General features: G+C 40.3%; 1 protein-coding gene across 2 annotated transcripts in view; it reads left to right on the forward strand.

Annotated features, from left to right (window-relative positions):
* top3b (DNA topoisomerase III beta) overlaps window positions 1-26597 on the forward strand; it is a 76633-nt gene that overhangs the window by 25611 nt on the left and 24425 nt on the right. For both annotated transcript variants that reach the window (XM_069933656.1, XM_069933657.1), the window contains 6 exons: window positions 4317-4471; window positions 4733-4838; window positions 11691-11837; window positions 12913-13086; window positions 13558-13686; window positions 20796-20945. In XM_069933656.1, the coding sequence (XP_069789757.1) occupies window positions 4317-4471; window positions 4733-4838; window positions 11691-11837; window positions 12913-13086; window positions 13558-13686; window positions 20796-20945 (861 nt within the window). The remainder of the gene's footprint in view (window positions 1-4316; window positions 4472-4732; window positions 4839-11690; window positions 11838-12912; window positions 13087-13557; window positions 13687-20795; window positions 20946-26597) is intronic.

The raw sequence follows: 26597 nt of genomic DNA on the forward strand, positions 1-26597 counted from the left end.
GATGGGAGTGGAGAGGAAGCCAAATTTTTTGAAGGAGGATATCTCGGATAACCTCGCATGGAAGACTTCGTCCTGCAAGAAAATGCATCAGAGACCGAGGAATTATAAGAAAGGATTACAGGGGATGGGGTGTGAAGTGGCGTTGTCGGGCTAACTGAGGGAGATGGAGCGATTGTTCTTTCTTCCAGCTTTGCATTCACAGAGCTACATCACTTCCCTGATCAACTCTCAGCTTTTCTCACATGTCTATGCCCACCTGCTGTGCACCCCCTACCTTTTTATTCAGGCCCCTATCTGTTTTAGGCTCCTACCTTGACAAAGGGCTCAGGGAGAAACCTTGGTTTCTATGGGACCTGCTGAGTTTCTCAGGATTTTTCTGCATTTATTGTAAAGGGGTCAACTTTCTGCTTATGATACTGTGCCTGTCTTTTACTTGCATTCCACAAAAGATTGGCATTCTTTTAACTGTTTTATTCTCTCCGTGGGTGCTGACTTTTGCATTTTCATAATCTCAATGTGTTTTAAGTTTCCAGTATCATTTTAATGCATTTGCAGTGTTCAGTGTTGCCGATGTAGCACAGTGCATCTTGTTACGAGCCCAGAGGACCCCAAAACCCAGCAGCAATAGATATTCACCAAGACAAATGGTTACTTCAACAAAAGTTGCTTTTAATTATCTTTAAATATGAAAACAGAATCAAATTTTAACTTATCACTATTGACTTACTTAACCTAACTTAACCCCCTTCTAATTCTAAGCGCAATGTATGTAATGTGTGTGTAAGTTCAGAAAAGTTCTTTGGTTTACAGTCCAATCTCACTTCTCACTCCTCCCAAGTTCACTGGTTGCAGGCAATTCTTATACTGTGCACAGAATTTAACATTTATAAAGTTCACCAGGCTTTGTTGCTTGAAAGGTAAATGATACCGGTCAGGAAGGTTCTTGTCAGTTTTCAGAGAGATTTGTTGTACGATGACATCCACAATTGATTCCTTTTTAATCAGACACTCTGGTGTCTTGTTGATGAAACTTGTCCCCTTAGGGTTCTCCAGATGATAACCTCTTTCTTTCAGGTCACCATAGAGCTCCTTTTGTTTCTCTATTCCAAGTGAAACATTAGACAGCCAGTCCTTTCCTCTTGCATGAACCACAAGGGCTTTAACCAGGGCATCTTCCAAAAAGGCTTTCTACAAGCTTGTGAGTTTGTCCTGTTCCACTCCTAGCAGCTCTTGTTAGCTGTAACACTGTATAAGTTCTCTCTCTCTCTCTCTCTCTCTCTCTCTCTCTCTCACTCAGAGAAAGCCTGTTTGACTCTCTCTGCTTGCAAAACCACATGACCCTCTTAGAACAACAAGTTGTCTTCCAGACAATCTGCGACTCTAACAAGATCTTTCATCTGTTGCCTTTTGTAAACAACAATCCATTAATGAAGTCTCTTGAGCACTTTTCTTTTTTTTTAAACTTTATTTAAAATTTTATGACATGAATAAAATAAAAATTACATTTAAAGAAATAATAAAAAATAAGATAATAAAATTAGAATACTACATCATTAAACTACACAAATTAACCCCCCCAATAATTATAACACAACATTAATCATCTAATTTAAAATTAGTCCAACCCTCCCCCCATAAAGAGTGAAGAATGAATTAACAATGTTGTAAATAAAATAAAAAAAACTCCACTTACAAAAAAAAGATAAAACTTAACAACAACAAAAAATTACTAACAACAAAAAAAATATAAATACTAAAATAATACCCTTAAACATATATTTAAATCAAACATAATACATGTATTTAACAAATGAAATCCACTTTAAAACTAAGTTCAAATATTAAAATCATATATCAACCACATATCTGTTATACAAAAAATCATAATTAATAATACATAAATACAGAATTTCCATTAATACCAAGTTTCCTTTATAATTCATCGAGAGAACAAAAACATCCCTTAGAAAAACAATCAGATAAACTTTTTATTCCCTTCCCCTCCCCTTATATATAAAAAAAGAAAAAAAAGTTCAAACTCTTATAAAATTCTCCATATTCTTCATTTATAACATCTTCAAAATTCTCTATCGAAATTAACTTAATTTTATTAAACTCTTCTCCCTCAATGTATTTGTACTTAATTTTCTTCTTTTTCTTCTTATCACCTTTCCCCTCATCTTCCTCTTCATCTAATTCAACATCCTCAATTTTTGACTTATTATCTTCCTCTTAAAAAAGAAAGAAAAAAGAGCAACCCCCCCCAAAAAAGAGAAAAAAAGGAGAGAAAAAAACCTCCTAATTCCCTCTCAATTACAATCAGAAAACAAAGAGTTTAAAAAAATTTATTTATTTTAAAAAAATAATTAAAAAAAACCTTCACTTCTTAACCCAAAAATTAAAAAGAAAAAAAACAGGTCGCAGGTCACAACTACCTCCTCCTGTTTAAACCGCCCAAAGCGGTAACTCCCCCAAAATACTGGGTGTGAGATAACTCACAGGTAGCTGATGACTTCTGGAAACTAGTGCCCACCCAGTTCCCTCTCCCAACTCCCATTTCATTAAACTATCATTATTTAAACTATTTAAACTCTTCTCAAAAAAAAAGATAAAAGATTTATTTTTTTAAATCATTGCTTCCATTTCTTTTAAAAATCTGGATCCCACCTTACATCTCTACTCTCTTTGGAGAACTTGAAGGACTACATCGTTCCTGAAACTGCATGATTGGTAGAGACTGAGCAAAGTCCATAACCTCTTTAGAATTGTCAAAGAACTTTGGCTAATTTCCATCCTAAAAAATCTTCAGTACCGCAGAATACCTTAATGTTGCCCTATGTCTTTTTTTCCACAACCGTTCTTTCACAGAATTAAATTCGCGTCATAATAGCATAGTATTAAATCTCCATCTTGAAGCTTTCTGAACATCTTGTGAACTCAAATATTCTAATAATAATAATGAATGATCTGAAACCAATCTAGCCTTATACTCCACAGATGTAACCCTATCCTGCAAATGTGCTGATATTAAAAAATAATCAATTCTAGAAAAAGAATTATGTTGCGAGGAATAAAAAGAAAAATATTTCTCTGTAGGATTAACTCTTCGCCAAATATCAATTAAATTCAAATCTGCCATCATATTAATCACTTGGATTACCATCTTAGACTTCTTAATTACTCTTGAGTACTTATCCAATAAAGGCTCCAACACCACATTCAAATCTCCCCCAATCATCACATTAGAGTTCGATTGTCCAAGTAATAAAGACATATCCACAACAAAAGCTGTATCCTCAACATTAGGAGCATAAACATCAAGCAAAGTCCATGCCTCATTAAAGATTGTACAATTTAATTTTAATAATCTTCCACCATTTTTCTCTTCACTCTGTAACTGAAATGGTAGTTTCTTATGTACCAAAATTGCCACACCTTTTGCCTTAGAATTAAACGAAGAATAAAAAACTTGCCCAACCCATTCACGTTTGAGTTTCAAATGTTCCTTATCTCCGAATTCTTCGCTTCTTTTCCTGGATCCATTTCATGCTGAGTCGTGGCTTTTTGTAAACAAGCAGGCTCAGATAATTTCAGAAAATATAATTTTTTAACAATCTGTTGATGTTTCCTTTTACTTTTTTTTAACAAATATACCATTAGGTATTAATTCAACACCTCATACTATTTATAAACTTTTTAAAAAAGTTTTAACGGGCACTTAAAGACAAAACAATAAGTTAGAGTCAGGAGAGGACTGGAAGGCACGTCTGTTCCTTACACCATCTTGCCACGCCCCCCTCTTGAGCACTTTTCAAAGCTCTTGCAAAAGCTCTGAGGCCCTGATATGTCGAGCATGGGGCAAATCTTATTTCAAATAAGATTTGTTTTAAAGTGTTTGTATGTAACCTACTCTTACAAACCTTTCCCAATTTATCTCCAAAAAAACATTTCTATATACTCTGTCACAATCTTTAAATGTTACTTTTAACTGGTGGTACCAAATCCAATAAAATACAAAGAAATTTGATTTGGATGAATAAGATGTATTTTTCAAAAAGATGTATTAAGTGGGAACAGCAGTCATTCTTTTGTACTCATGTGGAGGTTTGTGGAGATGGTAAAATCCAAATCGTTATTACTATTCAACCTCAGAGGTTTTACTCTTTGAACAAGGCTGTGTAGCAGGTTCCCAGGAAGATATTAAAATCCAGCCTTCTCAGCACCTTATCTATCTATGCTCCATGAACTGTCGATTGTTTCTGCCTGATCATTTTGTGTTTCATTAACATTTCTCTTCATTAAAATTATTTGACCAGGGATGGGTCCACAGCATGCCATGCAAATAGCTGAGAAACTTTACACTCAAGGATACATCAGTTACCCTCGAACAGAGACCACACAATATCCAGAAAACTTTGACCTCAAAGGAACACTTCGACAACAAGCAAACAACCCCAACTGGAGTGACGAGGTTGGTAAAAAGAGATTTGCATTTATATAGCATCTTTCAACATCCTTTTCAGGATGCCCCAAAGCATTCGAAATCAATAGACTGCATGTAAAATTCCCCCCCCCACCCACTTAAAGGATGAAGAGTTTCCTTCAGCCTCTTGTTATTTTAATTCCGGATGAACATGCACCCAACATTTTTCCAGTCATTCGTTGTTTTGCACATATAGCTTTAAAAATAATTTCAAAATGGCAATGATAGAGAGTTAAATATTTTTTGTAGGTGAAGATACTACTTGCTGAAGGCATCAATCGTCCTCGGAAGGGTCAGGATGTCGGTGACCATCCACCCATAACCCCAATGCGTTCAGCCACAGAAGCTGAGTTGGGTAAGTCTGTGTTGCATTACAACAATAGATTTGTCCAAACTACAGTCCACGTGTTGGCCACAAATTTGCAATGATTGGGCCTATTAATCATATGTGGGTGAATTTCATGGGCATCAGACATGCACCTACTGGTCCGTAAAATGAACTCAGGAAGTTTAAAAAAAAAGAAAGCATACAAATTCCTGAACTAAGTGAAGGGATTGATTTAAAGACAAGATGTTGGAGGTAATGAACAGTGTGTCAGGATCTGCAGAAAGAAAAGCCAACTTTACATTTAGGGTTGAAGATCTTTCATCAAAACAACATTAAAATAAAAAGTGGAGAAATAAATTATCCAGGATGGCCAGTCGGTAGGTGCAGGAGCAGGACATTCAGCCCTTCGAGCTAGCACCACCATTCACTATGATCGTGGGTGATCATCCCCAATCAGTACCCCGTTCCTGCCTTCTCCCCATATCCCCTGACTCCATTATCTTTAAGAGCTCTATCTAACTCTTTCTTGAAAGCATCCAGAGAATTGGCCTCCACTGCCTTCTGAGGCAGAGCATTCCATAGATCCACAACTCTCTGGGTGAAAATATTTTTCTTCAACCTTGTTCTAAATGGCCTACCCCTTATTCTAAATCTGTGGCCTCTGGTTCTGGACTCCCCCAGCATCGGCAACATGTTCCTGCCTCTAACACGTCCAATCCCTTAATAATCTTGTATGTTTCAATCAGATCCCCTCTCATCCTTCTAAATTCCAATGTATACAAGCCCAGTCACTCCAATATTTCAACATATGACAGTCCCGCCATCCCAGAAATTAACCTTGTGAACCTATGCTACAATGCCTCAGTAGCAAGAATGTCCTTCCTCAAATTGGAGACTAAAACTGCACACAATACTCCAGGTGTGGTCTCACCAGAGCCCTGTACAATGCAGTAGGACCTCTTTGCTACTATACTCAACTCCCCTTGTTATGAAGGCCAATGTGCCATTAGCTTTCTTCACTACCTGTTGTACCTGCATGCTTACTTTCAGTTACTAATGGACGACACCTAGATCTCATTGTACTTCCACTTTTCCTAACTTGACACCATTCAGATAGTAATCTCCCTTCCTCTTCTTGCCACCAAAGTGGATAACCTCACATTTATCCACATTAAACTGCATTTGCCATGCATCTGCCCACTCACCCAACCTGTCCGAGTCACCCTGCATTCTCATATCATTCTCCTTACATTTCACACTGCCACATCTAAATCATTAATGTATATTGTTAATAGCTACAGTCCCAGCACCGAACCTTGTGGTACCCCACTAATCACTGCCTGCCATTCTGAAAGGGACCCGTTAATCCCTACTCTTTGTTTCCTGTCTACCATCCAATTTTCTCTCCATATCAGTACCCTACCCTTAATACCATGTCCTCTAATTTTGCCCACTAATCTCCTATGTGGAGCCTTATCAAAGGCTTTCTGAAAGTCCAGATACACTATATCCACTGGCTTTCCCTTGTCCATTCTTTTTTTTTTCAATCTTTTTATTGTTTCAGATTAAGAAACATATGAATGATACAAAGAGATGGGGATTGCATTAACAACGGGCAACATATACAAACACAGACATTGATCAACATATGTAAACTGAGCCTCCCAATCTCTTAAGAGCCAAACATGAAAAAGAATCAAATTTTATTACAAAATTATCCCCCGTAACTAAGAAACAAAACAAAAAAAGAAAACCAAAACTGGGATACCATGTTTCACCGGTTAAACAATTATTTTGTGGTTAATTCCACTCCTCTACACCCACAAAATAAAATATTGAAAAGGATTCAGAAAGGATCAACTTACAACATGTGAAAATGTTGAATAATTGGCCTCATGTTTCTTCAAATTTAAACAAATGGTCAATAGTACCACTTCCAATTTTTTCTAAATTTAAACATGCTATAGTTTGGGAAAACTATTAAAACTTAGTAGGTGGTTTAAGATCTTTCCATTTAAGTAGAATAGGTCTCCTGGCTATTAAAGTAGCAAATGCAATTACATGATAAGCTGAAAGTGGCCAGAGTCCAAAACTGGTCATCCAAAAAGTGCAGTAATAGGATGAGGTTGTAGGTCAATGAGCAAAACTGCTGAAATAATATCAAAAATATCTTTTTTTGATATCCATTCTCCAAAAACTCCAGAAGATTAGTCAGGCACGATTTCATCTTTGTAAATCCATGCTGACTCAGACCGATCCTGTTACTGCTATCCAAATGTGCTGCTATTTCATCTTTTATAATTGACTCTAGCATCTTCCCCACCACTGATGTCAAGCTAACTGATCTATAATTCCCTGTTTTCTCTCTCCCTCCTTTCTTAAAAAGTGGGACAACATTAGCTACCCTCCAATCTGCAGGAGCTGATCCTGAATCCATAGAACATTGGAAAATGATTACCAATGCATCCATGATTTCTAGACCAACCTCCTTAAGTACCCTGGGATGCAGACCATCAGGCCCTGGGGATTTATCAGCCTTCAGTCCCATCAGTTTACCCAACACCATTTTCAGCCTAATGTGAATTTCCTTCAATTCCTCCATTACCCTAGGTCCTCTGTCCACTATTACTTCTGGGAGATTGTTTGTGTCTTCCCTCGTGAAGACAGATCCAAAGTCAATCTCCAGGGACAGCACCAAGGGGGTGGGGGGGCATTCCTGGCCATTGCCCCTGCCCCAAATGAGGCATGGTGATCTGCAGCCTAGTGTCAGTAGCATCTAGCGTCACTAGTCTCCAGGTAATACAAGTAGGGACCCCTGGCTGAGTGAGTTTTTGAAGGTCAGATTGTGACCCCCACCCCCCCACAGTTACCCTAATGCTCCCACTAGGTCTGGCGCCGACCCTGCCAGTCTCCTTTCTCAAGTCTGGCTGTGAGGTAGTGGTAGTATTGCTCGATCTGGCCATGCCATGACATAACTTGGAAAGATGAACTAATTGTGGATGAGTAGTTAAGTCAAAGTACCGCTTTCTAAGACTTTTAAATTGAACCTGTGAGAGTAAAAGTTGGCATAAAAGTTGTTAACACCAATTGGATTTGGGCAGATTTTAGAAAGGAGGAGCTGCATGCGGTCAGGTGGAAGGAGAAATTTGTGCACAGAGGATTGCTTTGAAAGAAATTGCAAATGTGTTGAAGAACAAAATCCTTTTTAAAAATTGGACTCAATTTCAGAATCTCATGAATAAATAAAGAAATTAAAACTAATTTAAATCTTGGCACATAGGCATATAAATGTTAAATACTGCAGGCATTTTGGAGTTGTAGGTCAATATTAATATAGAGAGGGTTAAAGGGTTTCTGTCTACTCTCGCCTCCACCAATTCAAATTCTCTGGAAGCTTCTGGACTTTTTTTTTGTATTTCCACAGATTTCCTTAGCAGGTGTGACACTGTGTGCATTTCCCGGAATCATTACGAAAATCACAAAACAGAAATGGGATTTGCTTGGCCTGACGTTTGGTTGGTGGACCTTAAAAAAGAAAAGACCCGAGTTGGGTATAGTGACAGCACAGTCATGATCCCTGCTATTCCAACTATCATTCTTGCTGGTCGATGGAATGGTTCAAATGAACTTTTTTATATTGTGAGATAACGCCTTCCTTTTTAAAAAAAAAATAGCATGATCCAACACGCGACAGAAATAGTGGAAGGACAGTGCTACTGTGACATGAGATGCTTAAAAAATGTTAAAGCTAGAACCTGGGGCCATTTGTGTGTAAATAAAAAAAAACAAAAAAAAACAAGTAATTATATTTCTATTCCAAAGCTATAAAATATAAAACTTGAAACAATAATCAGCTTGTTTAACAGCTTAGCATTGAGATTAATGCAGTATTATCCACCTAGGCTGGGACTTGCCATGACAACCGTTGCCTAGAGCTGAGGCAGTAGCTATCTCTCAACAACTCCAAGCTTAACCAATCTGCTCAGTCAAAGTTGCCTGGTAGCATACTTGAAAAATAGGTCATGCTACCATGACAGTAATTTGATGAATTTTGGGAAAAGTGCATATTAATTGGCTCTTCCTAATGTTTTTATGAGGGCATAGTCACTTTAAGACTTAAAGATAGAGAATATTGAATTTTTTTTTTAGACGCAAACTACACCAAATGCACCAATTAACCTATGTTAAAACCCTATGTTTTTGAAGGGTGGGAGGAATCCGTAACACCAGGAGAAATCCACACAGACGCAGGGAGAATGTACAAACTCCTTAGAGATAGAGCTGGATTCGAACCCAGGTCATCGCTGGTACTGTAAGCGCATTGCACTGACCAGTTCACTAAACGTGCCTCAAAAGAAATTTTTGCAGAAAAAGAAAATATTGCAGAATTAGAATATGCTTCAAGACGATAGACGGGCTGGGTTTCTTCTCGATAAATGCTTGTATCTGGTGTAGGCTTCCAATCAAAGCTCTGAAGGCATAAACCTTGAAATCATTTAAGATGGGCAGTGTGTTTTGGGCCATTCTAACAATTACATGACTGCAAGAGAGATTTAACTGAAACAGTAAGCCTATCTCCAGATTGAGTATTCACAGGCAATTGTGATCTTTGATTTGGAAGTGAGATGTACAAGAAATAAAACCACCGAGCCATAGAACAATGCAGCACAGAAAACAGGCCCTTCGCCCCTTCTAGTCTGTGGCAAACTATTATTCTACCTTGTTCCACTGACCTACACCCAGTTCATAAACCTCCCATCCATGTACCTCCCTATATTCTTCTTAAATGTTAAAATTGAGCCCACATTCACCACTTCAGATGGCAGCTAGTCCACACTTACCACAACTCTCTTTGTGAAAACGTTCCCCCTAAACTTCTCCCCATTCACCCTTAACCCAGGTCCTCTGGTTTGTATCTCACCTAACTTCAGTGGAAAAAACCTACCTACATTTATTCTGTTTATACCCCTCATAATTTTAAATACCTCAATCAAACTTCTCTTCATTCTTCTACGCTCCAGAGAATAAAATGCTAGCATGTTTAACCTTTCCCTGTAACTCAGTTCCTCAGGTCCCAGTAAATCCTAGTAAATCTTCTCTGCAAATCTTTCAATTTTATTGACACCTTTCCTATAGATAGGTGACCAAAACTGTACACAATACTCCAAATTTGGCCTCACCAATATTTTATACAGCTTTGCCATAACGTCCCAACTCCTGTACTCAATACTTTGATTTATGAAGGCCAATGTACCAAAACCCGTTCTACCTGTGACGCCACTTTCAGGGAATTGTCTGTGAATTCCCAGATCCCTCTGTTCTACCGCACTCCTTAGTGACTGAACACGAAAAATGTGAAATTGCTCATCTTTGCAAAGTTAGCAATCAATTGAAGTGGTGATGTAGATGGAAAAATAAAATGCTAACCTTCTTGCTTCTGATTTGTTTTTCATCGATTTGCACAGGGTCTAGGATACCTTTAAGATTACTTGCTGAAACTAATTTCCTTTCTCCTTGACAGAGGTTTGCTATTTAGATAATCACTTTCACTTTCACACTCATGTCCGTGAAGTCTTCTGGTTACCAAGTGTGGTAAACCACTATTGTTCTATGATTGGCTGCTGCCAGCTGGACAGGCCTCCTGAGACCAATCCTACCCATAGACCTTTGCATGCTCCCCATTTCACTCTGCCTTGATCAGTCAATGAGGTTGATGGCTGTTCCACTCTATAGTTAATAAAAGCTTATCAGTCTTTTGTGATTATTAATGGCGCATCACCAAGTTTACCCAAAAATGCTTATCCCAAGTTATTCTGAGGTAGGATTTAAAAATTTTATTTTCCATAATAAAAGATTGATGATGATACCGATTGACCTTGCTCTAAGATGGTTTAGATTTTTTCCACAGTACTTCTAGATGCTTACACTGTTCAATAATTAATGGGTTATAAGAAATGGGATGGAATTTTGTAATTTATAATGGTTTGTAAAACATACTGTAGTAAAACCCCCAATATCCAGCACCTACGGGGAATGCTGATGTCGGATATGCGAATTTTCTGGTTGCCTGAGTGACACTCGTACAATGCCCAACTAATACACCTGCATAAAGAATAAACAGTTTAAAACACAAAAGAAAATAAAATCAATATTATAGTCCTTAATTATATAAAGTTCACTTAAATCAGGTAATTTACAAAATTTAAATTCAAGCCCCGGTCATTGGTGCTGTATCAAAGTTGTGCTAACTGCTACACTAACCATGCCACTGTCATAATTAAACCGTCTCCCTCTCGTTGTCAGATAAAACCTTACTACATAAAGATAAAGACTCTTACTAGGCAGGGATATGGAGACACCTTGGGAGAATCACTCCAGCAGCGAGCAGCATTGGCTAGCCCTTCATTTTATTCAAAGACAACTTTATTGAAACTGTTCAAACAGCTGCTGTGGCCAGGACATGACCGGGGTGCTCCACTGGCTGAATCAGGATGTTATTAAGCCAGAATGTGATTTCCAAATCACTAAAAAGTGAATATGCCAGTTTGTAAATGGGATTGAATCACAATCTCAGTAAATACCATTGAAAATCAGGATGTTATCAAGCCAGAATGTGATTTTACTTGCTGGCTCATGATTCTCTGCTTCAAGTAAGATTTGGTACCACTTTCATCTTTTCCTTCTCCAGATCATTTTGTCAATAAGTGCAAATTGGAACGGGCAATAATTTAACGGAAAGCTTTGGGTTTTAAATAACTTTTGCATAGGGATGCAAAAGCCAATTGGACTGATACAGAAGAAAACTGATTGGGTTTTGTTGGTGCTCCTCCTGTTCTCCAGTTAACCTCTAACTTGTTTCTTTATTGGCCGCTGTTGCAGGTAGTGACGGTTGGAGACTTTATGAGTACATCACCAGGCACTTCATTGCTACCATCAGCTATGACTGCAAGTATCTCCAAACCACCATCACTTTCAGTATTGATGAGGAACATTTTACTTGTACAGGGAAGACTTTACTTTCAGCTGGTAAGGATCAAATATCAGTTAAATGTTGTATATTGGGTACAACAGCAGTGAGATTGAGTTACCAGATTATTAATCAGAGTACGAGAATCAATGAATTTTGATCTCACCCTGGCTGGTGGGTAATTTAATTCCAATGTTGATTTTAAATCAAATGTGAGTTATTTATAACCTTAACGCTATGGATTTTTGTGTAAAAATAAAACAAAACAAAAAAATCCTACTCACTTCACTATTAAGCATGAAATCTGTCATCCTTACCCATTTGGGCCTATATTTGATTCCAAACCCATCATTATCTTCAGTTGTTAACTCCCTCCTCAGTCTGGAGCAATTGAGGGTGAAGGAATTGCCAGCAATGCCCATAAAAACACAGCAATTTCACTGGAGCATGCAAAGATGGTGCTGTGTATTCAAAAATGTTTAGTTAACTCACCACCAGCTAAACCAGTGTGCCAGAATTGAAACTGCCTTCACTTTCTCGTGGGCAGGTATCACATATCTCCAGCCAATGTCCCCTTTGTCGGTTTCAGATGTTTGTGTGAGCGAGCATGGACATTACATAACTTTAAAAAATTGATAGTCTCATTTTCATTTGCATGTTCATTATTGCAGAGCAACATCACCACAAACAAACAAACAAAGGAATTGGCACTGATTAGGATAGAGTTCTTTGTCAATTTGGCTCAGGCCAAATGTTATGATTCTAATTCTAAATGAGCATTTTTCAAGTTTAATTAAATTGCTATATTTCAAAAGACAATTGCTTGATCATTCGTCGAAGGAACTTTTGACTGAGAATAACATTCAGTTGAATCCAGAAGCTTTTGGTTGAAGATTTACTTCCTAATTTTTGTTTCAACATTTCTGCATGGGTTTTTTTTGCAAAAGAAGCAATTGTTAAATAACTGTTTGCTTCTAGTCTGAGATTCCAGATTTATTGTCAGAGTACATACATGTCATCACATACAACCCTGAGATTCTTTTTCTGTGGGCAAGGCAGAAAACATGTGTTAGGAAGAGATTCTCCTCCTTCAATGTTCCTGCTCTGTATGTTCTACTTTGTGCTGTAATCCAGGTTACACTGCAGTGATGCCATGGCAGAGTCTAGCAGATGAAGAGACCCTTCCAGTCTGTGAGCGTGGTGATGTGTTCAGAGTGGATGAGGTCAGATTACTGGAGAAACAGACAAATCCCCCTGATTACCTGACAGAGTCAGAACTAATCACTTTAATGGAAAAACACGGCATTGGTAAGTTCATCTTGCTATTCTAGGATATTCAAAGTGTTACATGATAGTTTTCATTGATGTATTTCGTATATAACCAGCCTGTATTGTGAGGGTTGAAACACTTTCAAAGTGTGAAGAATTTACCATCTGTGTTGGTACATTTCAATAAGATAGCAACTAAATTGGTATTCACTTTTTTCAAAAGGTTTCTGACAATTTTCAATTAAACTTTGCAGTCTTATAAAGTTGTTTTTTTTTTCCTCTCTTTTGGCTGAACTTGCACGTGGATGGGTCTTTGTGGGAATGGAGGCATAGAGGTTTGCAAATTTGCTGCCTTTCTGAGATAGGCGGTGATTCGATGCAGTCTTCCCTCAAAGGCAAAAAATATCAGCTCAGTAGTGTTGCAACTGTGGATGCTGAAAAACAGCATTAGAGGTTTTATCTGAGATTTAACCTGGAAATTATTAACTTAAATTGTCTTTCCTTTAACAGGGACGGATGCCAGCATCCCTGTGCACATCAACAATATCTGTCAACGCAACTACGTTACAGTGGAGAGTGGCCGCAGGTTGAAACCCACTAACCTTGGGATTGTCCTTGTTCATGGATATTACAAAATTGGTGAGAGGAATTAACTTAAAATCTTAGACTCAGAACTGTGGGTAAAGTTAATTTGTGGGCCTCTCTTTAACCTTCAAGAGCACTAGTCTGCCTTGGTATCTTTTCAGATAGTTTGCAAATAAAAGATATAACCCTCCCCTTATGAACTATGGTTCCTCCTCCAAGTCCAGTTGAACATTGATTAAGAAATACATCAACAAATGCTTCATTTATTCACATTTTATATCAATATGGTAAGTGACATGATTCAAGAAGAATGTCAGCTTTTCAAGTATCTCCAATGTTGTACTAGAATGGTAACCATCCACTGGGCAAAATGGTCATCTGATTATATTTAATGGTACTGGGATGTTGCTCAAAGATGGCTGGCATTTACTTCTGAGTACCGTATATTTCAGTGGAAAGTCGAGTCATGAACCCCTTAAAATTTCTCAGAAAGGGGGGGTCAACTTGTATGCTGGATATACTTTTGAGACCTTAAATTCAACAAAAAAACCAGATTGACGTCAATTCGGCATATAAGTCGATGCTGGAAGCACTTCCCCACTGCCGGCGCCACCGCTCTCCGACACCTCCCCACTGCTTGGCGCCGTCATAGCAGCTCCTACCTGGGACCCTGAGGTCTTCGTCGCCGCTCTTGCCTGGTTGGCCGAGGTTCCGGGAGCACAATATTACTGCTCCAGCTCTTTAGGCCGTCGCTGTTGCTGTCTGGTAGGCCAAGGGTTTTTTTTAACTTTCTGTATATTTTGGCATGTAAGTCGAGTCGTGACACCCTAAAAAGTTTCTCAAAAAAGCTGGGGTGGGGGTCAACTTATACTCCAGATATACTTTTGAGACCTTGAATTCACCGAGAAAAAAAAAAAAACCAGATTGACATCAATTCGGTGTATAAGTCGATGCTGAAAGCACCTTCCCACAGCCAGTGGCACCATAACCACTCCTACCTGGGACCATGAGGTCGCCAACACCACTCCTGCCTGGTAGGCAGAGGTTCCTGCTCCCGCCTGGAGCACGATGTCACCACTCCAGTTCCGTGGGCCATCCCTGTTGCTGTCTGGAAGGCTGAGGGTTTTTTTTTTACTTAATTTAAGGCTTTGTTACTTGCAATTGGGGTGCTTTTAAATTTTTTTTGGGTTGTTCCTGAGAGGCCTGGACAGTCCAAAAATTGAGGGTCGACTTATATGCCTGATATACCATAAAACCCTTAAAATGAGGCTGAAAAATGGGGGTCAACTTGTATCCTGGTTGGCTTGTATATCAAAATATACGATACTTAATTTACAGCTTTGTAACTTGCAATTGGGGTGTTTTTTTTAATTTTGGGTTGTTCCTGGGAGGCCCAGACAGCCTGAAACATGGGGGTCGACTTGTATGGCAGATATACCATAAAACCTATAAAATGAGGCTAAAAAATGGGGGTCAACTTGTACGCCAATTGACTTATATGCCAAAATATACAGTCTATTGTCAAACTCTATTGCTTTGCAATTCAGCATTTAGTTTTTCAGGCAATTGTGTATTCAGCCATGGAAGAATATTGTAATTTAGGTGTGACAAATGAAAATAAGTACCGGTATATTTTGTGCTTTAATAAATTAAAAGGGAGATGCAGATTATCACAAAGTGAACCTAATATTCAGGAAAATCAAGGACAGATGTTATGACACAGTTCCTCATGACTCCTATTGTTTATTGGCAGACTGCTGGCAACGTGAATTGTGATAGATTCCATGGCTCTGTATCACAGCCGTGAATCACTGCTACATTTGTTTGGCGTGGCTATTTTTGTCCATGGGTCTGTTCAGCAGTATCCTGCAGAGAGACAATATTAGTGATGAAAGACAGATTGTTGCCCACATCAGGGAGTGTACTGGGAAGCAGTTTGCTGGCTATTTTCCCTGAAAATGGTACATTTTGCCTTGCATTATACAAAGGAAATGAATGATTTGTTTTAGGAACATTGCATTTTTATGAGGGAAGTGTCAGTTTTGTGTTAAACACAGAATAGATTTATACTTCCTGTGTGATAATAAAGAAAACTAACAAGTGGCATGCTTTAGCCAGGAATTAACTTTGAGGGAACAGGAGCAACCCCAAATTATAAATTAGTAGTTCAACCCCTTCAAATTATAGGTAATTCTCCAAGGTGTTCAGCCCTGAACCTGTCCTTGTGGGTTAATACTTTGCAATATTCATGGAACAGAACAACTGGGAATCTTTTTAAAAGTTTATTGAAGTCACTATTAATGCAATGAAAAATGCTACAAATAATACAGGCTCATTTCACTGGAACTATACAATGCATATGTAAAAAGTAATACTATAAATTATAATGAAGTCCCATGCACTGCTGTAACTTTTGTACTTGAACAAATGTTACATAGCTTTTCACTTTGAACTAACTGCAATCTCAACACATCATTAGCTTGAGTTCGGACTCTGGACACAACTCACTTCATTTTTGACCCCTTATCCCCACCCACTCTGCACAAGTTGATGTTTTCCTGGTCTCTTCATGGGTTGTGCAGGTATGGGCCCCAAACCACCTTTTTATAACACCAACAAACATGCCTGTGGCAGTTGTTTAACTTTACCCTCTTCCACTTATGCTGTCCCTTCCACATCCTGTTTATCTCTTATGAGGCCTTGCAAACTAATCCATTTGGACCTCTGTTATTAATTTACATTGAGCAGCTGTTGTGGAGAAGACCTCTGAACTTATCAGTACCTAGAGAATTCCCTGCTGTGTTGAAATTCCACAGACAGCCAGATAATGTGTCCTTGGGGAAATGTTGAACAGAGAGAACTTTTTATTGCAATATTTTCCATTTGCAGCCTGTGCTTTTTTTAAAGCAATTTCTCTTGGTGCAAAGCAATACATAGACATACTGGAGCAACTCAGCAGGTCATGCAGCATCCATAAGAGGTAAAGGATAACCAATGTTTCAAGCCTGGGCCTTTGCCAGATACAAGCAAAGACAGGGGGGGGGAGGAGCATAGGTTAACAGATTAAGAGGTCATAGGTGGATACAGGTCGGAGGGTAGAAGAGAAAAAAAACGTGATCGGAGGGAGAGAGTAGCTCTCTGATTTTAGCAGTAGGTGAAGGGTTGAAGAGCTGGAGGAAAGGAGGCAGGGAAAGTGAGAGACTCTGGGGAGGGACTTAACAGAAACTGGAGTTCATTGTTCATGTCATCTGGTTGGAGGATATCTCGATGTTGTTGTTCCTTCAATTTACATAAGCCTCGGTTTGGGAGTGCATTGATAGATATGTCACTGGCAGTGGTGTGCGGAATTGAAATGGTTGGGTTCTGGGAGGTCCTTGCTGTTGCAACGGACAGAGTGAAAGTGCTTAACGAAATGGCCCCTGTCGAGGATGGCTGAACTAGATTATGGTTCTCTGTGATCTACAGGTGGAGTTGCAAAATTGGAGAAGTTGCATTGAAACTGAACAAACCTCTGATTAGCGAACAATTCTGGCCACCCAGCCTAAGAATGCAAAGGCCCTAGAGAGTCAGCAGAATGGAAATTTTGGGCTTGTTCCAGTGACGAGGGATTTTAGCTGCAAGGTTAGACATGAAATTCTTGTTTGGTGTGCTTTGGAGCAACAAATTTCATGAGTTGTTCATGTCAATAAATTCTGATTTTGGGGGAAAAAAACAGCAAGACACACAAGTTCATGGCTGGTTCACATAGGCCTAATGCTGTGGCTAGTTTTGTAGTCTAAGAACCAGGTGGGATAGATTTAAATTTTTGGAGAAAAGGAACAAGAGGGACATGAAAAATAGATTTCGAGCTCTGTGGTTTAGGGATCTGGAATTCACTGGTTTCAGGACAGTTAAAAACAGAATTTGAATTGCCTTCTAAAGATATTGTCTCGGCACGAGAGAGTTATTTGATTTACATAGGGACCGAGTGTAGAAACTAAATGCAATAGTAGGTTGAATGACCTTCTTTCTGTACCATATAAATTTTGATTATTCTTCTCACCATATTAATTGACTGACTGCTATGATGCACCTAGTATACACAAATACAATGATGCAATGTCACATCACTAGACTAATCTAGAGAGTGTGACTTTACATATATATATCCTAGTACAATTTAAGAGGTTGATTTCTACAACTCTGGCCTTTAAACTATCAGATGTACTAATATTTTGGCATATGTCAAGTTGTGAAAACTTTATATATAAAAAAAGAGGTTGACTTGTACACTGGATATACTTTTAAGACCTTAAATTCAGCTCAAAATCCAATCTGCACTGATCCAGCGTGTAAGTCAACCATTGAAAAAAACCAATTCAGCCCATGAAAAGCAGATTCAGCATATGTCGAAACTTAAAAAACAAAAAAAATCCTAATGTGACAGATTTTTATTGAAAACAACAACACAGAACCCTTAAAAAATCACTCTCACTATCATCATCTAAGACAAGATGGCGGCAAGTACACCCAGACTCTCACTGTTTAAACAGTCATCAAATGGGTCCCAGTCTGTATCTGATGGGGCGGTTTCAGCTTCATCCTCAGTGTCTCATAACATAGCATCTTCTGTGCCATCAATTGCACAAGAGATATCGCTCCTTTTGAACAATTTTATCACAGTCAATCTTGCCAATCATGTTGAAATTCATGGGGATTTCTGTCCATGTTTCTGATATTTGCCAATGCAAACTTGTGTTTCTTCCGGTTACATATAATCTTGTCTTTGGCTTGGCTTCGCGGACGAAGATTTATGGAGGGGGTAAAAAGTCCACGTCAGCTGCAGACTCGTTTGTGGCTGACAAGTCCGATGCGGGACAGGCAGACACGATTGCAGCGGTTGCAGGGGAAAATTGGTTGGTTGGGGATGGGTGTTGGGTTTTTCCTCCTTTGCCTTTTGTCAGTGAGGTAGGCTCTGCGGTCTTCTTCAAAGGAGGTTGCTGCCCGCCAAACTGTGAGGCGCCAAGATGCACGGTTTGAGGCGATATCAGCCCACTGGCGGTGGTCAATGTGGCAGTCACCAAGAGATTTCTTTAGGCAGTCCTTGTACCTTTTCTTTGGTGCACCTCTGTCACGGTGGCCAGTGGAGAGCTCGCCATATAACACGATCTTGGGAAGGCGATGGTCCTCCATTCTGGAGACGTGACCCATCCAGCGCAGCTGGATCTTCAGCACATATAATAAACTGGTGAAAATTTACAACTTTATGATCAAGATCTTTTGGAAGTTTCTGTGTAATTTTTGTTTTTTGTTATAATACCAAACTTTTCCTGTTCATGAGATGATGGCACCAGACTACAGTAGCCTCAGAATCATCACTGAGGTCTGGGTGTGACTTCGCCCACTATAGTGCAAATGTTCTTATTTTATTTTGGGTGACTATGCAGCATTTTCACTTCTGTTCACGTACCCATTTTAAGACATGATTTTCCAACTCTTGCCAAAAAATGATTCCTTTTCTCAAAGAACATTGCCTGTTTGGTGTTGTTCTTAAAGTCTCTTCTTTCTTCCTCCAATCTCATATACATCAGATGTTCTTGCAGCAGTGCAGTTGTTGGGTTTCTTGGCCATTTCATACTTGTGTCGCGAGTTGCGTTGTGTCGATGATAGCAATCACCTCCAGCTAATGCCCAGCAGATCAATCCGCGCCATCTTTGCTGGTTGACATAAACGCCGGTCATTGGCCAATCTCAGGCATCGCGATCTTTGGGGGTTGTTTTATACACTGGTCAATGGGCCAACTCGGGCATCCCAAAAATTGGGGTCGACTTATGCCAGATATACCATAAAATCTTTAAAATGAGGCTGGAATGGGAGGCTGGCTGGGTGGGCCAACTTATATGCCGGTCGACTTCTACGCTGAAATGTATGGTTTGTATGATTGCAATTGGCTACACCAGTGGCTGCTGAGGAAGGAAACCTTTTTTCCTGGGGTGTGTATGTGATTAATCTATTCTAATGTAGTTAACCCTTGCTTTCACTTGACTAGTTACGCTAAATTACTCCTCTGCAGTTATTCAGGCAGAAGCTCTGCCACTATCTGCTCAAGGGAGGGAATTCAAGGGGTAGGGAATTAAGTCACAGCTTTTCCCCTTTGACCTGAGCCTGACATGACTATAGGTGTGGGATTCTGTTTGGGTTGACAATAGAGAAATAAAAGATCCTTGTACTCGGGTTGAATTTCACTGGGAAGCTGCCAGCACTTTAAGCGCCATTAAAGCGTCCATTTGGGCGGCACAGTTACCAGCAATTGGTCCCAAAGTTTGAATCCCGAGCCATCTGTAAGGAGTTTGTATGTTCTCCCCATGTCTGTGTGGGTTTCCTCCGGGGCCTCTGGTTTACTCCCACTGTTCTAAACTTACTGGGGGTTGTAGGGTAATTGGGCATCACGGGCTCTTGGGCCGAAATGGCCTGTTACCATGCTGTATGTTTAAATTTAAATATAATTTTTTTTTAAGTTGTTTAATTGTTTTAAGTAAAATAAAGTGTGTTCATTTAGTCATATGCATTTATAGAGAGAGTAAAAGCAATGTTTCAGGTTGATAGCCTTGCATCAGACTATCAAAAACCCATCCTCACCAACTCGGGCATCAAGGACACCGTCACCAGACAACTACTAGAAGGAGGCCTTTCTGCGCAAATGATCACTCTTCTCACACCGGGTCACGTGGACCTGACCAGACAGTGGGAAAGGTCGCTCTGGAAAGGGGCACGAGCAGTAGGCTCAGAAGGGCTCCAAGTTGGAGAGCTGGTGAATCTGAACAGAAGAAGAAAGAAACTCATACTTGAGGGTTTTGCATGGGATACAAATGTTAAAAGTTGATGGCATATGGGATTGCTGCAGTGTTGGGTGGAACGGGCACATGCCAGCTTTGCATGTCCATGTCAGAATGCCATTTTTGGCAGTATGAGGTCTAGTTTTAGAAAACCACAGCCTCCAGTCAAGTTTTGATTGGTTGCGATCAAATCGGCTTTTAATTTTGTCCTCAAGCGTAGCTCCAGTGTTGAGTTGGAGGGTGGTAATCAAATCAAATTCCATCACTTATTTGTGGCATTCTGTTTCACTTAATCGCCATTAGTCTGCTGCATTATGTAAAATATATGATCTGTTTACACTTTGACAGACCAGGAGCTTGTTCTTCCCACCATCCGCAGTGCAGTCGAGAAGCAGCTTGGTCTCATTGCTGCAGGCAAGGCTGATTTCCCCCCAGTCCTGGAGCATGCTCTCAACATCTTCAAAAGGAAGTTCCATTATTTTGTGGACTCCATAGGAGGTATGACTGAATGCGTTAATATCTTTTTTTGATTCCTAACTGCTAGACTGTTCAGATCAATTCAAGTCAACTTTATTTATCATTCATATTGTGCTTGCACGGTAGGACGAGATAGCATTTCTCCAGAACCATGGAACATATTTACATAGATGTAAGTAAGGAAACCAGTTAGCACGTTAAAATATTAAGGTACTAAGATATATACGCTGAAAATCCACGGCGCACTCTCAACATCTGTACTGGGAGTTCAAGAGCCTGATGGCTTGTGGCCGGTGGGGGGGGGGATAAGGCTGTTTCCCACTCAGGACTTAAGGGCCCAAGTGGTATAGTACCTCCTGCCAGATGGCAGAAGGGAGAACAGTTTACATGCAGGATGTGTGGAGTATTTATTGCTTTCCACCTGCATCAAGTGTTGAAGATGTCCTTCGTGCTAGGAAGAGGTTCCCCAATGGTCTTTTTCGCTGACTTCACTATCCTCTGCAGGGCCTTGTGGTCTGAGGGGGGTACAGCTTCCAAACCAGGCAGCGATGGAGTTGCACAGGATGCTCTTGATATAGAATGTAGTGAGGTGGGGGGGGAGGTGGGAGATGGACTTTCCTCAGCCTTTGCAGGAAGTAGAGGCACTCCTGGGCTTTCTTGCTATGGAGCTGGTGTTAAGGGACTAGGTGAGATTTTCCGGCAGGTGCACTCCAAGGAACTTAATACTCTTGACGATCTCAACGGTGGAGCCGTCAGTGGCCAGAGGAGCATGATATCTCCGGGCCCTTCTGAAGTCAACAACCATCTCTTTTGTTTTTTAGTGTTCAGATACAGGTTGTTTGATCTGCATCGGTGCGTTAGTGTCTCTGAACGCTGCCTCCTCATTCTTACTGATCAGGCCCACCACAGTCGTGTTGTCAGTGAACTTGATGATGTGGTTCGAGCTGTCAGCAGAGTGAACAACAGTGGACTAAACATGCAGCCCTGGGGAGGGGGTGCCATGCGCAGTGAGATGGCCTTGGAGGTGCCCATCAGGAAGTCAAGAATCGAATTGCAGAGGGAGGTGTTTAGACCCAGCAGGTCCAACTTCCTTATCAGGTACTGAGGTATAATGGTCCTGAATGTTGAACTGAAGTCAATAAACAGCATTCGAAAGTACAAGTCCTTATTTTCCAAGTGAGTGAAGAGGGCAGTGGCAATGGCATCATCCGTGGAGTGGTTGGATACAAACTGCAGGGGGTCCAGTGAAGGGGAGGGAGGCAGCAGGTCCTTGATGTACCCCATGACGAGCCTCTCAAAGCACTTCATACGATGGACGCGGGTGCAACAGGGTGGTAATCATTGAGACAGGACACAGACAATTTCTTTGGCACAAGGACAATGGTAGCAGCTTTGAAGCACGTAGGGACCACAGGACTATTCAAAGTCTATTCGGTGAGAACATCTGCTTGTTGCTGCTGGGAACGTTACCCAGTCCAGCAGGTTTCCTTGGGTTGACTTTGCCTCATTTTCTGTAAGACATAGCACCTGATCGTTTGGAAGAGGGTGGTCTTCTCCACTGCCACATCATTTTTTGCCTCAAACTGTGTATAGAAGTTGTTCGGTTCATCTGGGAGTCTTGCAAAATGTGGCCATAACTCTGAACTGTAACCAGCACATGCAGATGGTGTAGTCTTGTGGTTAGTGATATCTTGGATCCCCTTCCACATGCGTCATGTGTTCTTGCTGTCCAGGAAGTGATTGTGAATGCACTAGGCCTCTCTGATGGCCTTGGACAGCTTGGCTCTTGCTACTGCCAGGACTGTCTTGCCGTCAGCATCTCGGTTCCAGAGCAGCACCTGCACCTCCACAGTCATCCATGGCTTCTGATTAGAGCGAGAAGTGATGGACCTGGGCAGTGACATCGTCAGTACCCTTACTAATGTAGCTGGTCATTGTTGCCTTATACTCCTCCAGATTTATGCAGTCGCCAACGGTTGCTGCTTCCTTGAACATGTGCCAGTCTGTGAGCTCAAAGCAGTCTTGAAGTATGTGAATGGCCCCTGTTGGCCAGGTTTTAACCTGCTTCAGGTCTGGTCTGTAGTGCCTATCAACATTCGCAAGGACATATTGTGCTGGGCTTCCTTCAGATACAAACCTGCAAGTATCTAGTCTGTGCTCCTGTCAACTAAAGTTCAGTCATGACAGCAAAGGCTTGCAAAATTTACCCATAAACTCTGAACGTAACCTGTGTGTTCACCTTCCTTTCGGACTCCTGCATCTGTTCGATCATGACTAGTTAATGACAGTAGTTGCTTTACAGCTCAAAACATAACAGAGAAGCTTCAACCTCAAGACATTGCTGTTATTCATGGTAAATACTGTGCTTGAATCCTTTCTCCTCTTCATCACTGCACTGGAGAATATTTCCCTAATCCACCCTAAATCTGAAAGGGGAGGGTGAACGGCCAAAGGTCATGTTTCATATTACCAATGACATAGGTAGGAAGGGAGATGCAGTTCTGCAGGACAATTTCAAGGAGTTAGATCGCAAGTCAAAACACAAGTTTTGGGGTGATATTTTCACGTGCTAGTGAGACAAGAAACAGGAAGATCATCTAGCTTAATGTGTGGTCAAGGAGTTGGTGCAGAGTGGAGTCACGTGATGGAGTGGTGGCCGGTCAGGGAATTCCAGCCCTCTCCCGAAAAGTTAAAAAAAAACTCACAAAGCTCAAAGGTACAAGATTAAAATTTATAATAAAGTAAAAATAAAGGTGAGAAGAAAATGGCAGCGAAGAGAGAAAAGTCGAAAACAACGGGAAGAAAAGAGGAAGAAAGAATGTCAGAAGAAGAAGGTGAAGGCCTTACCTGTCCGAAGAGGCCCGCCGCGGAGAGAGAAGCCCGCTCCCGCAGGTCAGTGGAAGTCCTGGGCTCGGGACTACAAAAATGGCTCGCAGAGACGAGTAAAAGTGCGCAACCGCGCATGAAAAAAAAAACACTGGCGGGAGGGGGGAACAGCTGCGGAGTCCATCTCCACAGCTGAGAGAGACACCTGCAGCACAGCAGCAGGTGCAGAACACAGACAATAACGACAACAAGAAAGAAGAGGGTAAAAAGAAAACAAGGAAACAACAGATGGTCAATCCAGAGGAAGAAGAAGAAGAACAGAAAGAAGTGGAAGAAGAAGAGAAAGGCAAGACAATGGATGTATCTTTTTTTAAAGAATATATGGAATCAGTGAAAGAATGGCAATTACGAGAATTTAATGAGATAAAAAGAAGAATAAAGAATGCAGAAGAAAAAATGAATAAAATGGAAATGACCATATCAGAGATAGGAAAAAGAGTGGAAAATATGGAAGAACGAGAAATAATTGGAGAAATGGAAGTAGAGGACTTAAAAGAGATTAGAAAAATCTAATAAAAAAGTTAGAGGCACAGGAGCTGTTAGCTCAGAAGATAGATATAATAGAAAACTATAATAGAAGAAATAATATAAAGATAGTGGGCCTTAAGGAAGATGAAGAAGGCAAGAATATGAGAGAATTTATAAAAGATTGGATCCCCAGGGTCCTAGGAAGACCAGAATTACAGGAAGAAATGGAAATAGAGAGGGCACATAGAACATTAGCACCGAAACCACAACCGCAGCAAAAACCAAGATCCATTTTAGTAAAATTCTTAAGATATACAACAAGAGACGGGAGTCACGTGATGGAGTAGTGGCCGGACGGTGAACTCCAGCCCTCTCCAGAAAAGTCGGGAAAAACAAGAGAAAATACAAAGGCACAGAAATACAAGTTAAAGAAAAGTGAATATAAAGGTGGAAAGAAGATGGAGACAAAAGGAGAAAAATCAAAATCAACGGAAAGAAGAGAGGAAGAGAAGACAACGGAGGAAAAAGGTGAAGGCCTTACCTGTCCGAAGAGGCCCGCTGTGGAGAGAAGACCCCACTACCTCAGGTCGGTAGAAAGAGAACTACAACAATGGCTCACAGAGCCGAGTAAAAGTGCGCAACCGCGCATGCGCGACTCCTCGCGCATGCGCGATGCGCATACAAAAAAACACACCGACGGGAGGGGGGACCAGCTGGGGAGTCGATCTCCACAGCCGGCAACGACAGCTGCAGAACACCTGCAGCAAGAAGACACCACAGAAGACAATGGAAACAAGAAAGAAGAGGAGGAAAGGGCAGCAAAGAAACAACAGATGGTCAACCTAGAGGAAGAAGAAGAGGAAGAGGAAGAGTACAGGGAAATAGAAGAAGAAAAGATAGGCAAGGTAAAGGAGGTACTTGCTCTTGTTAGAGGATACATGGAGTCATTTAAAGAATGGCAAACACAGGAATTCAATGATTTAAGAAGAAGAATAAACAACACAGAAAAGAAAAGAAATAAAATGGATATGACCTTAACAGAAATGGGGAAAAAAATGGACAAGATGGAAGAACGGGCAATAGCAGCAGAAATGGAGGTAGAAGACTTAAAAAAGAAATTGGAGGAATCTAATAAAAAAACTAAAGAGACACAAGAATTACTAGCCCAAAAAATAGATATAATGGAAAATTATAACAGAAGAAATAACATAAAGATAGTGGGCCTTAAGGAAGATGTAGAAGGCAAGAATATGAGGGAGTTTATAAAAGAATGGATCCCTAAGGCCCTAGGATGTCCAGAACTACAGCAAGAAATGGAAATAGAAAGGGCACATAGAGCATTGGCCCCTAAACCACAACCACAACAAAAACCAAGATCTATTGTAGTAAAATTCCTAAGATATACTACAAGAGAAAAGGTGCTGGAGAAGACAATGGAAAAAGTAAGAGAGGGCAACAAACCACTGGAGTATAAAGGGCAAAAAATCTTCATTTATCCAGATATAAGCTTTGAACTCCTAAAGAAGAGAAAAGAGTTCAATGCAGCAAAAGCGATTTTATGGAAGAAAGGATATAAATTTACACTGAAGCATCCTGCGGTATTGAAAATATTTATTCCAGGACAACAAAACAGACTATTCTCGGATCCAGAAGAAGCACGAAAATTTGCAGAACAATTACAAAAATAGACTGAGGGATGAAGACGGGTAATGAGAGCAAAAATTATCACGATTGATATGTATGTGGGTAAAGACAAAAATAGACTGAGGGATGAAGACGGGTAAGGAGGGTAAAAATGACCACGATTGATATGTATGCGGGTAAGGAGGTATAAGAGTGAATAGAGACAACGGGCATATGTGAAAGTATCTGTAATTAGAGGAAAACATAGAAAGTATAGACAAGAATTAATAAGGGAAGGTAATGGAATAGAGAGAATAAGGAGGGAACTAAAAGAGTGACCTTTGTGACATATAAAAAACGAAATCTTTTCTGGGGGGGGCTGGGTGGGGGAAAAGAGCGGTCACTGCAAAATCAGTTGACGCTTGCGAGTGGATTTGCAAATCCAAATGGAGAGGGGAGATGTGGTTGTCCGACAAGGGATAAAGGGCAACTCAGGAGGGGAAGGGGAGATTGGGGATAAAGAAGATAGAAATAGGAGAATAAGGAAAATGTTGGATGTTGTAGGAATGTTGTCTGGTAAAGAGTTGTCTGGTAAAGAGTTGAAAATAAGAAAACAGAAATGGAAAAGGAGGAAAGGTAATGATGGAAAAACGGAAAGAGAAGATAAACAAAATATAAAATGGCTACGCTGAACTA

Source organism: Narcine bancroftii, chromosome 4 (genome assembly GCF_036971445.1).
Source record: "Narcine bancroftii isolate sNarBan1 chromosome 4, sNarBan1.hap1, whole genome shotgun sequence".
In the NCBI taxonomy this organism is placed as follows: Eukaryota; Metazoa; Chordata; class Chondrichthyes; order Torpediniformes; family Narcinidae; genus Narcine; species Narcine bancroftii.